The sequence below is a fragment of the Sphaeramia orbicularis genome, chromosome 9, assembly GCF_902148855.1.
Source record: "Sphaeramia orbicularis chromosome 9, fSphaOr1.1, whole genome shotgun sequence".
Classification (NCBI taxonomy): Eukaryota; Metazoa; Chordata; class Actinopteri; order Kurtiformes; family Apogonidae; genus Sphaeramia; species Sphaeramia orbicularis.
The window spans coordinates 31,507,828-31,520,920 of NC_043965.1; the positions used below are offsets into that span (position 1 = coordinate 31,507,828).

Consider the following 13,093-nt stretch of genomic DNA (forward strand, 5'->3'; position numbering starts at 1 on the left):
AACCACGCTGAGCAAGAGAAGGGGAGATTAAATAGAAATCAGAGAATTCAGTAGATATGAAAGACCAGGGAAAGACCATCCTGTCACTGTGCAGATTGGGTCCATAAGGCCTGTATGCTAATCAGAGCCTGCTCTGGCCTGAGATCCTCAATTATTCAACAGACAGGTTTGTTTAGCATTCAGTTGGTATTGCTTTTGGTAGTAATAGTGGTGGTGGTGGTGTGATGGGAGGAGTGGGAAGAAGGGAACAAGCTTCTGTATGAGCAAACCATGCCCCGCTAGCACACACACACACACACACACACATATGCACACACACAGACACACACTGATATGTACGACACCCCAAAAACCCCCATTTCAGCTCCTGTGTTCAGAGGGCTGCTTCCTAATGAATAATACATCAAAGATGCTGCAGGGCCAGGTGATGCAGTATGTTGAACTTGTCAGCCTATCAGTAGTGGCCGAGCTGGACGAGGAGAGGAGAGGAGAGGAGAGGAGAGGAGAGGAGAGGAGAGGAGAGGAGAGGAGGTGCTGTTTCAATTTGCGTCTCTATTCTCTGATTCACACTCATTAACACTCTACTGATAATGATGTCAAGGCTACGTTCTTCCCTCACTGAGGTCATTCAGTCAGTCACTTGTGGTAATTTGTTCATAGGGTCTATTCTTTGTCATTACTGTCTATACTGACTACAACTGTTACGCTGAATTAGAAGAAGCTCTGACTCTAATGGGGTAGAACTGACCAGAGTGTCTGCCCCTCAGTTACTTATCAGGTCACTTCTCACTCAGTCTCTCAAATATGGGCTGATCTGCACTTGACAGGGACTGAAGAATCCCAATCTTTGTCTCAATATTGTGTTAGTGTCTTGAGTAATCAAGGAAAATGCGAGACCTGGTCCTGTCAGCGTGTCATAAGTCACTTAGTCACCAAATTGTTTAAGTGAATTGAAGTGGTGAAGACTAGCGAAGCATTCCACAGATGCCTTTTGTCTTTTTGTATGTGTCTGGTGCAGTGTTAAACTTCGGATTGTACGACACTTGAAGCACAGATATTAAGTGAAAAAGATGCTGCTCATTTTCTTCAAAGTAATACATATACTTGCTTATATTCTTGCTACAGACCTTTGACTAGTAGTCCGGTGAGATTTTCTCATTTTACATTAGGCAGTGAACAACCGGGATCCATCATGAAATCAAAGGCTTTGGAAAGACTGAACTGAATACTGATCTAAGGTCTGCAGTCCTGCTGGGCCACTGCAGAGACAAGATCCTCTTCAGAATGGAATAAGGAACCAGGGCTATGATTACAGACAAATTCTGTAGTGAACAGGCTCAGATTTTGGTTGCAGACTGAGTTCATGAGTGATATTAAGTATAAAAAATGTATTTTGAAATCAATATTGTTTATGTGTTTGCAGATTTCCCAGAAAATATTTGTACTATATGGCAGTAGCTAGCGGGTTACATATATGTAAACAGGTTACATCCCAGTGAGATCTGTTTATGTTTGTGAGCATGCATGCTTTGCTGATTTTGTGAGTATATTTAATGACCCTTGAGGATATTCACTCCAGTAGTATTATTCTAACCTACAATATTACTGCCATTGACCTTATCAGAGGCGATGACCAGAGGTAAAGCAAACGTAATGTCTGATGGATGGCATAGTTCTGGTGTGGTTGATTTTAAAGACATATGACACGGTCAGTCCCCTCTCACGTCCGCTTCCTGTTGGCGTTGACAAACAAGGCTTGGATTTCTCAGCATGCCTGGCATTCTTTTCACCCTCTGTCTTTCCTGAAGTTTTGAAAGGCCTCTGAGCCTCCCACCCAGAATCGCCTAACATAAAGACACACAAAGCTGCGGGGTTATTCAGTTTGTTCTAAGCTCTCTTCCCCATCGGCTGTTTGCCTAGTAATTCAATTCAGATGTGCAGGATCCAAAAACATGTTTGCTTGAATGAAATCCACCCCTCCACCCACATTGACCAAGGACTGTGCTTTTCTTAGCAGCGTTCCAAGTTGGACAGCCAAGCGAGGTACTGCCACCTCGGCCTTTTTAGCTTCAGAACCTCTTAAGAGACAGACATCTTTTCTCTACACCGCCTCAGCAACTTTTTGCTGTTTTTTTTCCCCTTGAAATCCTCCTGTTACAATTTTGAGTTGTACTATGATCAGTCATAAATGTTATTACTCGCTAGCTCAGAGGCACGAGAAACTGCAGACCTGTTTGCAACAGGCCGATCTATGTGAGGAGCATGATTTCTGAGCTTCGATGTGGACACCATCTGGTTCCAGGTGCCTCTTTATCCGTCCTATCACGTAGATGTTGTTTATATTTAAAACACAGCTCATGTTCCATGTGGTTTCCTTATTACACCAGTTGCATGAAGTTGTCATGGCTGGAGAAATATTACTGCCCCACATAAAGCAAGTGAAGGAAGACATTCATCAGTGTTTAGTCGTAAAACATGATTAGTGTTGATTTTCAATTTGTCATTACAATTTTTATCCCTTTAAATATATTTCAATAGTCATATTTATTTAGATTATTTTAATTTAAAAATGTTCTGATTTAAAGTGGTTGTTTTTTTATGTTGTTGTATTTTTATGTTATGTATGTTGTTTATGGTAGATATCTGAGGCAGGTAGGGCAGGCCAAAATAGTTTGGCATATGTACGACCTATGTATTTATTTACTTCAGCCTTCGATGATCTGCTTTAGTGAGAGGCAGCCTGGAGCTGAAACTAGAGCCTTCGAACTTAGAAATATGTTTGGAGCACACGATTGGCGTATTCCAGAATATGAATAATGAATATACATCATTTTAAATTCTCAGTGAACTGCTTCCCAAAATATGTTGGCACCCAGGTCTAGAGGTCTCAAACAGCCCTCACAATATAGGGAAAATTCAGGCACATTGTACATGAAGTAGAACAACAAAGCACAACTCAAATATACATGACATGTGGGACCTGGGATTTCATCTGCACAAAGTCAACATTATTGCTGCCATGAAGCTTAATCAAAGTCTTTTTTATGTTGGATATGAAAAGCGTGTTATCTATGCATCATATGCATTGACCTTATGTGCTCCAGGTCTGGAGGAATCAAAAGGGTTCTGGGCAAAGTGATCTTAATATAGTCTTGTTTAACACCAGTAAATATTTTCTTCACTCCATCTGGCATTACCAGAATCAAAGCGTGCTTCAGACATGGGAGAAACCAATTTGCAAAAGATTTAAAAGGAGGAAAGGCTGGACCTTCCTTAAAAAAGTGGCAGAAAAAAGCATGGCTAAAATTTGGAACAATCCAAAGCATCGTGAAGTAAGAGAGTGTACAGAAGTCTCAATGCAAACCTTGTTCCCGAGCAGACCACGTTGGAGAGACGAGAGGTTTAGAAGGGGGTGGGGAGGGATATTGAAGAAAGGTTAGCCTGGAGGAACAAGACTCCTTTCTCCCCCCCCACCCCTTGACCCTCCCATGTGACAAGTTGAGCCAACAAGTGCTCCATTCAGCAAGGCAGCCAGGGGAAATTACTGCGGAGCTGAGTGCTGCCTAATGAAAGTAGAGACGCTGGTTATTATTATTATTGTCTTCATCATCCTCATAGTCATCATAAAGCAGGACAGTTCTTGCAAACGTAATGCACTCATTCAGTTGACCATTGAGGGTTTTTTGATGCAACTAACAACAGTTTGAGCAGTAGTAAAAGTAAAAGTGCCTCTGATTTTTGTTCTTAGTTGTACAGAATTGAAATATTTAACAATAGTATAATTTGCAGATCAGTGTGTGATCCAGTCATGTTTCTTAGACATCCATTAAACTGCTGCTTTCAGACTGAGAAGGAGATGATGCCTCCAGTTGTTTATAGGCATTTAGTTTACCTTACCCTGATTGTGTTTGTTTGTGGGTTGCTGGTGTGACTTTTGGACTTGGTGGCACTGTTGTTTTTTTTTTTTTTTGTTGGACTGAACAAACAGTTTTCTCCTCAACTAAATGACCGTAATGGTCTTGGCATGTGTCTGCAAGGCTTTTTAGTGTTCCTTGGTGCTCATCCAGATTGCATCACAGGCATGGTCACATGCACGGACTGTGATGTTTACCATGGAGGGCATTCACTCATGATAGCCCTGTTAATTCAATGCAGGTCTTTTAAACAATGATCAACAGTATAGATTAGTAGAATTCATGTTTCATCTATGGGAGTAGTAGCAGTAATGTGTTACAAAGATGGATATTGTGTTGCTGTTTTTACACCTCGCTCATAAAAAATGTGTTCCTGTTGTTCTTGTTTTTCTCCATTAACAGTCCAATAAAGTTCCAGTGGTGCAGCATGCCCACCATGTTCACCCTCTGACGCCACTCATCACCTACAGCAATGAACACTTCACCCCTGGCACGCCGCCGTCACACCTCTCCCCAGAGATTCTTGATCCAAAGACAGGTAAAGTGGTTCATGGATAGACATTGGCTGCATTTTCATAGAAGTGTCAAGCGACAGCAGTTTTCAAAAGTCACAAAGAAAAAGGACAAAATGTTAATTACGCATGTTTCCATCTGGTTTGGAGAGGAAAAAAATGTGATGTCATTGAAGAATAATTTTCATCTCCACATATGTCTACACTAAATGTTGCTGGCACATGTCTTATTTTTGTGCGTTATAGGATTATCAGAGAAGATGCTAGGGAAACAGCTGACCAACCATGTGAATGAAATGTTCAGGAGTTACACAGAAAAGGTGTTTTTGTCTCCCATTGTGTGCATTGAAAATAAAGCAGACAACCTCAAGCAAGCTTTTTTTTTTTAACAAATTTTTGGGTAACAGGGAGTTTTTTTCCCCACTGCCATAAATATAAATATGCCACAGAAAGAGGAGTATTGATTCACCTCAGGGTTCCTAATGACACTAAAGAGAAAACCCAGTATTCCCCACTTAAACACCCACTGTAAACAAAAAAATAATCCATTGAAGTTGTAGATATAGTCATTTGGTGCTCAGTCTTTACTCATTCCTATTTTCTTAGCTTAACAGAGTCGTGCCTGAGAAGGATATGGTGTATTTAGCCACAAAACTATAACCAACTGCAATGTTCTGTGTATATGAGTGGATGAAGGGGATGATGTTAGGCTGGTTTGGTTTGAGAGGTTTCTATGGATATTTTCCTTATGTTTTCAACCTTGAAACTTGGATACACTGTCGGTACACTGTGAGATGAATCTGACCGCAATATTTATACTACTACCCTTCAAGCCTTCAGGGGATGAACACATGTATTGAGTAGAGTACTTCAATAAATGGATATTCAATGTATTTTTATATTATTTTTAATGAAAATAAAATGACACCTCAGCAGTTATGTGCTTCATTTTAAAGTCGGTTTCCTGTGTGTGAAATTTACAGGTATTCCTCGAACACCTCACCCATCAGAGCTCTCCCCATATTATCCACTGTCTCCTGGAGCTGTCGGTTCGATCGCTCATCCTCTGGGCTGGCTCATGCCACAGTAAGTTGGCCTCATTAACACTAAAAATTATTGATATTATTTTATTTTGGGTTTTTTTTTGTTTTGTTTTGTTTTAATAATTATGTTCTCAGTACTATAACATGAGGATATCACATTTTTCACATGAATGTTTTAGGCTTAGTGACCATTTGGAAACATTACTTATACCAGGATAGCATTTGTAAAACTGTAGGTTTTAAACTACATTTAAGTCAAGAACATGACCAGTTTAGCAAAAAACAAACATTGATGAAATTTGGGCTCCATGTTTCCTTGTCTGCTTGTAAATCGTATCGGAAAGAATAATACTATATTGACACATTTGAGTTTACCGGAATGAATTTATGAACGTTTATAGGTTTTTCTACGGGTCTTGTAATCAATTTGGACGGTGCTGTTCCCAAAGCAGGGGATTTGAGTTGATGAGTAGGGGATTAGTGCTGGTGGGTTAGCTGTCAGCTGTGTTTGATCCACTTCACACTAGAGCTTTCCCTTACTTTGTCTCCCTCTGTCTCTCAGGCAGGGCCAGCCCATGTACTCCATCCCTCCAGGGGGATTCCGTCACCCCTATCCAGCACTCGCAATGAATGCATCCATGTCCAGGTGAGAGGATCATGTTCAGCAACACCCCCATCTTCCCAAAGGGAGACATTTAATATCTGCTGCTTCTATGACATGCTGTAATCACATTTCTCCTGCTTTTTTTTGCCAGCCTTTTTAAACAATAGGTAAAACAAATGGCTGGTGTGCAGGTTTAGAGTTCCATTGTATGTATTGTTCAACCGTTTCCACAACACTTTTAGGAAAATTGCAAGCACAGTTCTTCAGAAGGAGGCTTTATCATCTCATCTGCCAGGTCCCTTTAATTTGTGATATGGATCAAGTTTAAATAACATAATTTACACTTCTGACAAGTTTTGTGTACATTCAGTCCTCCTCTCCTGTCTTTTCTCTCAGAACTGTTCTTTGGTCAAGCCAGTGCTCTGAGCCACTCCACTCTACAACACACACACATATACATAGAGATGAAAGGGGAGTGAATCGAGTAGGACAAATCAAAGCTCATATGAAGCTGCACGTCCCATCTGAATAAACCCCTGACCCTCTGTCAAAATTGGACAGATTTGTAGAGACTCTTCCGGTGTTAGTATGAAATGAAATATTCAGAGGCGTCTCTGTGCTCAATAGCATGTGTAGCTTCATCCTAACAACATACCTTCCGCATTTATTAACCAACCAAATTACTGAAAGTTTATTTACTTTTAGTGCGTTAAAAACAGTCTATTAATATTGTAACAGTTAACACAATATCCACTTTAAGCTGGCACCAGGAATAATGAGATCATGTTACAGCAATATAAATACTGTAACGAGAAGTGCATTTAATTAATAATTTAACTGTATTTTTTCCTTGTGTATCTTGGTCTGTGATGGTGGACTCAACAGCACTGAGTGATTATTCAGAGAACATTAGGATATGTATGAGTGTGTTTTTTAATGTTTCTATGTTTATACAATATAAATTATTTAGTGAATCAGAAATGTGAAAATTTTCAGTAGGGTACAATAGTCATCTTCATCAATTTTAAGTGTATTTAGACTATCCTTACAGTCTGTAGTTCAGATAAGAGTTCATAGTCAAATCTTGACTATTGATTGAGCTAGTACAAGCATTTAACTGTTTGCCTGCACATCTGTGATCTGATCTTCACCACTGACAGTTTAGAAAGTACCAGAAAAAGCCAACCTACAAAACACCAAGTCACTGTGTGCATCATGAGGTAAAGCTGATGACCCTGAGCATACCTCAGTGAATACAAGGCCATATTGTGCACTGATACATTTCTATTTAAAACAGGATTTTTCTAATCTAACTTTAACTAGCGTGTGTTATATAGGGGTATGGAGCTTAATTTTCCCCTTTGTCATTTACAATGCTCCATTGTATTAACAATTGGAAATTGAGAGAGATACTTTGTAAAGGTGTTCTGTCTGGATGGCTGTGAGAACACTCTCCACGGTCTGGAACGTGGTAAGGAAAGTGGTTTCAGGTGTCACGGCCATGTGGTCACCATGGTAACAACACACTTCACTTTTCTCCAGCCATTGCTGAATAAAGGGGCTTTTGAAAAAGTCTTTATTTGCACAAAAAGCAAGCATGTAACTCATTGTGTGTATGAATTCGTCTAGACAGACACAGTGTGCACAGTGAAGGGTAAGGCAGGGCACTTATTTGACAAGTTAGCAAAATCATTTCTCATTAGATTAGCAAAGGTTCACACCTAAACATTTTGTTAAAATGTTGCCCACTTTAATCCCCAGCTTGGTGTCCAGCCGTTTCTCCCCTCATATGGTGACGCCGCCTCCACACAGCCTCCATCAGACTGGCATTCCCCATCCGGCCATCGTCTCCCCGGCCATCAAGCAGGAGCCAAGCACTGACAACCTCAGCCCCTCAATGCATGCGTAAGAACAATTAAAATAGTTGTGTGCATTGTTACAGCTTTGTTTTACAATTTAGTTTGCTGTAATTTACCAGTGCTTGTAAACCAGTCGCAGTTTACTGACGCTATCCTTTTAATGGTTTTGCTCAGCAGAAAATCGCCCGTTCCTCCTAAGAAAGAAGAAGACAAGAAGCCTCATATCAAAAAGCCCCTGAACGCTTTCATGCTGTATATGAAGGAGATGAGAGCCAAAGTAGTGGCAGAGTGCACTCTGAAAGAGAGCGCAGCCATCAACCAGATCCTTGGAAGACGGGTAAGTAGCACAGAGAAAAATATGTGGGGGTGAGCTTTTCCCGATGTGTGTGTGTGTTAACCAGTTCTTTGATATCATGTTTCTTTTGTCCACAGTGGCATTCCCTGTCGAGAGAGGAGCAAGCCAAATACTATGAGCTGGCCAGAAAAGAGAGGCAACTCCACTCCCAGCTCTATCCTGGATGGTCAGCACGAGATAACTACGTGAGTAGGACATTACTATCTGTCTCTGCGGCAGATATGACTGTTCATCGTAGCAGTTCGTTGTGACGCTGGACCGTCTTCTAAATACATTTTCTTTGTGCAGGGAAAGCGGAAAAAGAGGAAGAGAGAGAATAAGCCGGACTCAAAACCAGAAGGTAAGAGATTCTTCCTCCAGATTGCCAGATTTGTCATCTTTTCTTCTCTAACATGAACAAGAAAAACTGTGGAGACATTAGGATCCTCCTGTGACACTGCACCTTTTACGTGCTCATTTATTTATTTAGCTAGCTGTTATGGTTTGCATTCTGTCTTTTACTAACACTAACATCTTTCCCTGCTTCTTTGTTTTAACAAGCAGCTTATGAGGTTCAGTGCTAATAGTGGCAGGTATGTCCGTTGTTGTACAATAGAAAAACAACTGCAGCTTGCCCAAAATAAGACAGATTTCCATATATTGATATTTTGATGTATAGTTTGTGTTTTCATCATATATGCATACCATCTGAGTATATTCACCATCTTATTTCATTCTCTTCAGTTTTTCCATTTTTCCAAGTTATTTTAAGTGTATATGTTGTTTCAGAGCTTCCACTCACTGCTGCCGTTTTCACTGTTTTAATAATCATCTGTTCATTTCAGTCACTGACAGCATTGAGGGACTTGGACCAGATTTTAAGCCAGCAACAGATCCATAATTCAGCTTCTTCTCTTTTTCCATTGCTTTCCCCAGACTTCTCGATAAGAAGCAAAAAGCAGTGCGTGCAGTATCTGCCCTCAGAGAAGATGTGTGACAGCCCTGCTTCATCCCACGGCAGCATGCTGGACTCGCCGGCTACTCCCTCCGCAGCCTTGGCCTCCCCAGCTGCTCCCGCCGCCACTCACTCCGAACAGGCCCAGCCGTTATCGCTCACTACCAAACCAGAGGGACGCATGCACCATCATTTCTCCATACCTGGGAAGGCTTCTGGATCCTCATCCTCCTCCTCTTCTTCTTCTTCCTCCTCTTCTTCCCAACATGCTCTCTCCATCCCCATTGGTACTTCAGGTAGCCAGTCGACCACACCCATCCTCACCCGGCCAATCCCCTTCACCTCTCTGCACCCCTCCATGCTCTCTCCTCCATCCCCCTTTCATCAGGCAGCCCTTCACTCCCATCATGCCCTGTTCCAGTCACAGCCTCTCTCTTTGGTTACCAAACCAACTGAATGAGTCCACAAACACAATTTTCTCCCATTTATTGTGCTGTATATTGCTTTTTCTTTAAAATAGGTATTAGAACAACTTTTTTTCTAAATAATGAAAAGGAAGAAATATTATTGGTCAATATTTGACTGTCTCCTTTTCTACATCTCTCAATGAAACAAAATGTATTTTTTGTAAAGTTTACTGCAGAACTGGTTTCTTTTTGATGCATTTATCCAATGAACTTCTTGTATAAAAGAACCAATGTACATAACATTTCTTTATAAAAACAAAAAGGAACAAAAACAAATTTTCTTTTTAGCCAAAACCTGATTAATGTTAGTATTAAGTTTAAGTCATAGTACTGGCCAATAATTGCTGCCCCCTTTTTAATTCACAAGTGTGTGCCCCTTCTTTGACATGTTAAATAAACATTTGAAATTGTTTCTTAAAACAAATGTCTCTCTGTTTTTTCAGATTTAATGACGTGTTTTTGCCATTAAATAATAAAATAATGTAGTCTGGACTAATATTAGTGACCACAAGGTACAAGTCTTACAAGTCTTTTGTAGGTATTCTGCATGAGTTAAATGAACAGTATAATTTTATTTAAGCCCTGAACACACCTGCCTCTTTTAAGCATCTGTTGTATTACGCTACAGTTTTTTATCAGGGAACATCTTCATAAAATCTTGCCGTTGGTGGAAAGGAATTTAATGTTTAATAAAGCAGAACTGGGTTAACCACACTGGAAAATGAGAGCCTCAACCAGGGTAACAAAACTTAAAGCCCAAAATAAATACAAATAAAAAAATAATAGACATCTGCTGCTTCTTCAAATAAAGCATCCCGTAACAATGACAAAAAAGCAGGTCAGCCCTATCCCAGCGTATTGAACCGGGTTTGCTAGGGTTCCCTGTTCCTTTTGCACTTTTACTGCATCTTTATTCACCATTTGGCATGCTGCTTAGGCTTTAATTAACTCAGAGGTAATGGGATGGAGCCCCTGGGACCTCATTAGGCATTTCAATTAGTGAAAAATACACAAGGTAGGTTACAGTTTTTGGTGGCTTTGGAGATGAGGAGTAGTGCCAGGGATGGACCAATTATGTCGAAGCAGGGGGACTGGCCTGGACGAGCGCACTGACATCTCTGCACCCACTGAGTTGGGGACATTTTAACTATGGAATTGCGTCTATTCAGCATTTCGTGCTACAATAACTATCTTCATAATGACCTAAATCCGATTACAAAAGTCATACAGTCATTCTTCATTTACTGTTCCTGATATGGCAAAATCAAAGGGCAGTTTGATAAGACAAAAGCTGCCTTTTTTGCAGACAGATGTCTAAAAACTGCAGGCAGGTGGACTGAGGATGCATTTACATTTTGGCCCCTCAGCAAGGAACCAAAATGTCAGTCTGCCCCACTCTGTTTTAAGCAATCATTAGCCATAATAAGTCTTTGCTTTCTTGCCGTTCTATCTTACATCATTTCAGGCACAAACCACAGTGTCTGGTGCCACGGCTGCCTACTCGGAGCCACTTCACCGATCCGTCAGTGAAATTACAGGTAATGAGTTGTCAAAACAGCCAGCAAATCTGTCTCCTCAAGGCCATACATCTAGCGCAATGTTCACTTCTCCTAAGACAGTAGCCTTATTATGAAACTCAGTCCCCAAGCGAATGACTTCAAATGTGCTGGTTATTCCAGGTAGAGTTTGTAAATACTTTTCCCTACCTGTGCCTGCTTTTATTTATTGCTACTTTGCTGAAGGTATCTGTGTCAAAACATAAATATAACAATAAAATATCAGATAAAAGTATACATGGAGCACACGAGCAGACAGGATTTAAAAGTACAAGAACTGACTGTGTATTAAGTATCATAAAAGAATACTAGACCAGAAACAAAAGGGATGTAACTGTAATTCCCATGCTCCACTTTTCAATGAAATATGCCATGATTTATCAGTAATAATGTATCTGGTTGCTTCTCCACTCAACATCTGCCATGTAAGCACGAGGTCAGATTTAATTCATGTTAATTTTGCTCATTAAATTCTTCCAATCTCTTGCCAAGCTTCTTTTTTGAGCCTCTCTTTGATCTGGAATTTATTCCAGGTTAACCCTTTGATAGTTCACACTGGTAGTCGTACCTAGAGCTGCCTGTGGCCTTCTGGGAAGTCCCAACAATCACTAAATAATCCTGAAATAAAATTACCTACCCATAGCATTTAGTCTGGATTATGGCTTCATGTTATGTCTGGGTTTAGATTACAGAAATGGTTCATCCTATTAAGACCACTGCATCCATGACCTTATATTTCTACTAATAACCGGATGCTGCGTTTGCGTCACATTTGGTGTCCTAAAGTGATATTAATTGATTGTTTCTGTAACATTCAACACGGCTTAGCAAGTCTCAGCTGGTGCCTTTGTGAAAGTAGGTATGGCTGGCTGTGAGCTTAAGAACCTCCTTAATGTATTATTCATACCCATTTGACCTTAAAGATGGAAATGCAAATGGGTGTCAAGAATGAGAGGGATCATTGGACTTTTCAAATGTCAAATAGCCTGCCACAATTAAGACATATTCATTACAACAACCCATAGGTCTCTGGCACCCAGCTGAGATGTAAAACACCCTCAATTACCATTTTGATGATTATCTTGTCTCACAAGTTGTTGCACTTCAGTTGTCAGTTTTCTACATGTATTTATGTATTTAACCACTTAGCAATACGGTTTAGTGATTTTTGTGTTAATAATCACAGTTAAAGAAATGGCATACCATAATAACTTCATATATGTAATGTTATCGTAGGGGAATAGATAGAAGTTGTGTTACACGTGAAGCAATTTGGTCTCATTATCTGTTCCTGTCATTTTTAAAAACTGCATTCATACCGCCATCTGCTGAGGAGGTTAAATACTGACACAGCTACTTTGTCTCATGGAAATACCTCCATCATACCATCATCTAGCCAGTGGGGGGCAGTAATGGCAACGAAAAAACGCCTCCTCCAGGTCTCCCGTGGCAACTTGTTAGAAAAGCCTACACACTTATGTATCACAACATAACATACGCTGTACTGTCTGTTTCCATGTGTAACTAAGTGACATTAAGGATTGTGGGAATATTATAGGTACTGTTTAATTACCATGGAGCTCTCTTCATTATTTCAGTGACTTGACCACGTACCAATAGATGGACTTTATGCTCAGTGGGAAGTGATTGAAAGAGAATTGTATCTGTTCCTGAATATTTAGTTGTATTATGGGTAAGGGGAACTACAACAAAAATGTTCCCACCAATTAAAGGGAAGTGAATTAAGTATTAAATTAGGAAACCATGAAAACTGAGCAGTTAAAACCACTGAAAGCACCTCTGTACATGACTATGGGGAAAAAATGCCTTAACCCTTTCATGCATACTG

At 40.2% G+C, this 13,093-nt stretch overlaps 1 protein-coding gene across 2 annotated transcripts in view; it reads left to right on the plus strand.

The window, feature by feature from the left end:
• tcf7l1b (transcription factor 7 like 1b) overlaps positions 1 to 10,120 on the plus strand; it is a 31,916-nt gene extending 21,796 nt beyond the window's left edge. Inside the window, exons 5-12 of one of the 2 annotated variants that reach the window (XM_030144341.1) lie at positions 4,317 to 4,452; positions 5,410 to 5,512; positions 6,032 to 6,115; positions 7,835 to 7,978; positions 8,107 to 8,269; positions 8,365 to 8,472; positions 8,576 to 8,627; positions 9,203 to 10,120. In XM_030144341.1, the coding sequence (XP_030000201.1) occupies positions 4,317 to 4,452; positions 5,410 to 5,512; positions 6,032 to 6,115; positions 7,835 to 7,978; positions 8,107 to 8,269; positions 8,365 to 8,472; positions 8,576 to 8,627; positions 9,203 to 9,681 (1,269 nt within the window). In that variant the 3' untranslated portion in view covers positions 9,682 to 10,120. The remainder of the gene's footprint in view (positions 1 to 4,316; positions 4,453 to 5,409; positions 5,513 to 6,031; positions 6,116 to 7,834; positions 7,979 to 8,106; positions 8,270 to 8,364; positions 8,473 to 8,575; positions 8,628 to 9,202) is intronic. The other variant, XM_030144342.1, reaches the window with a different exon arrangement.
• The last annotated feature ends 2,973 nt before the right edge of the window (positions 10,121 to 13,093 follow it).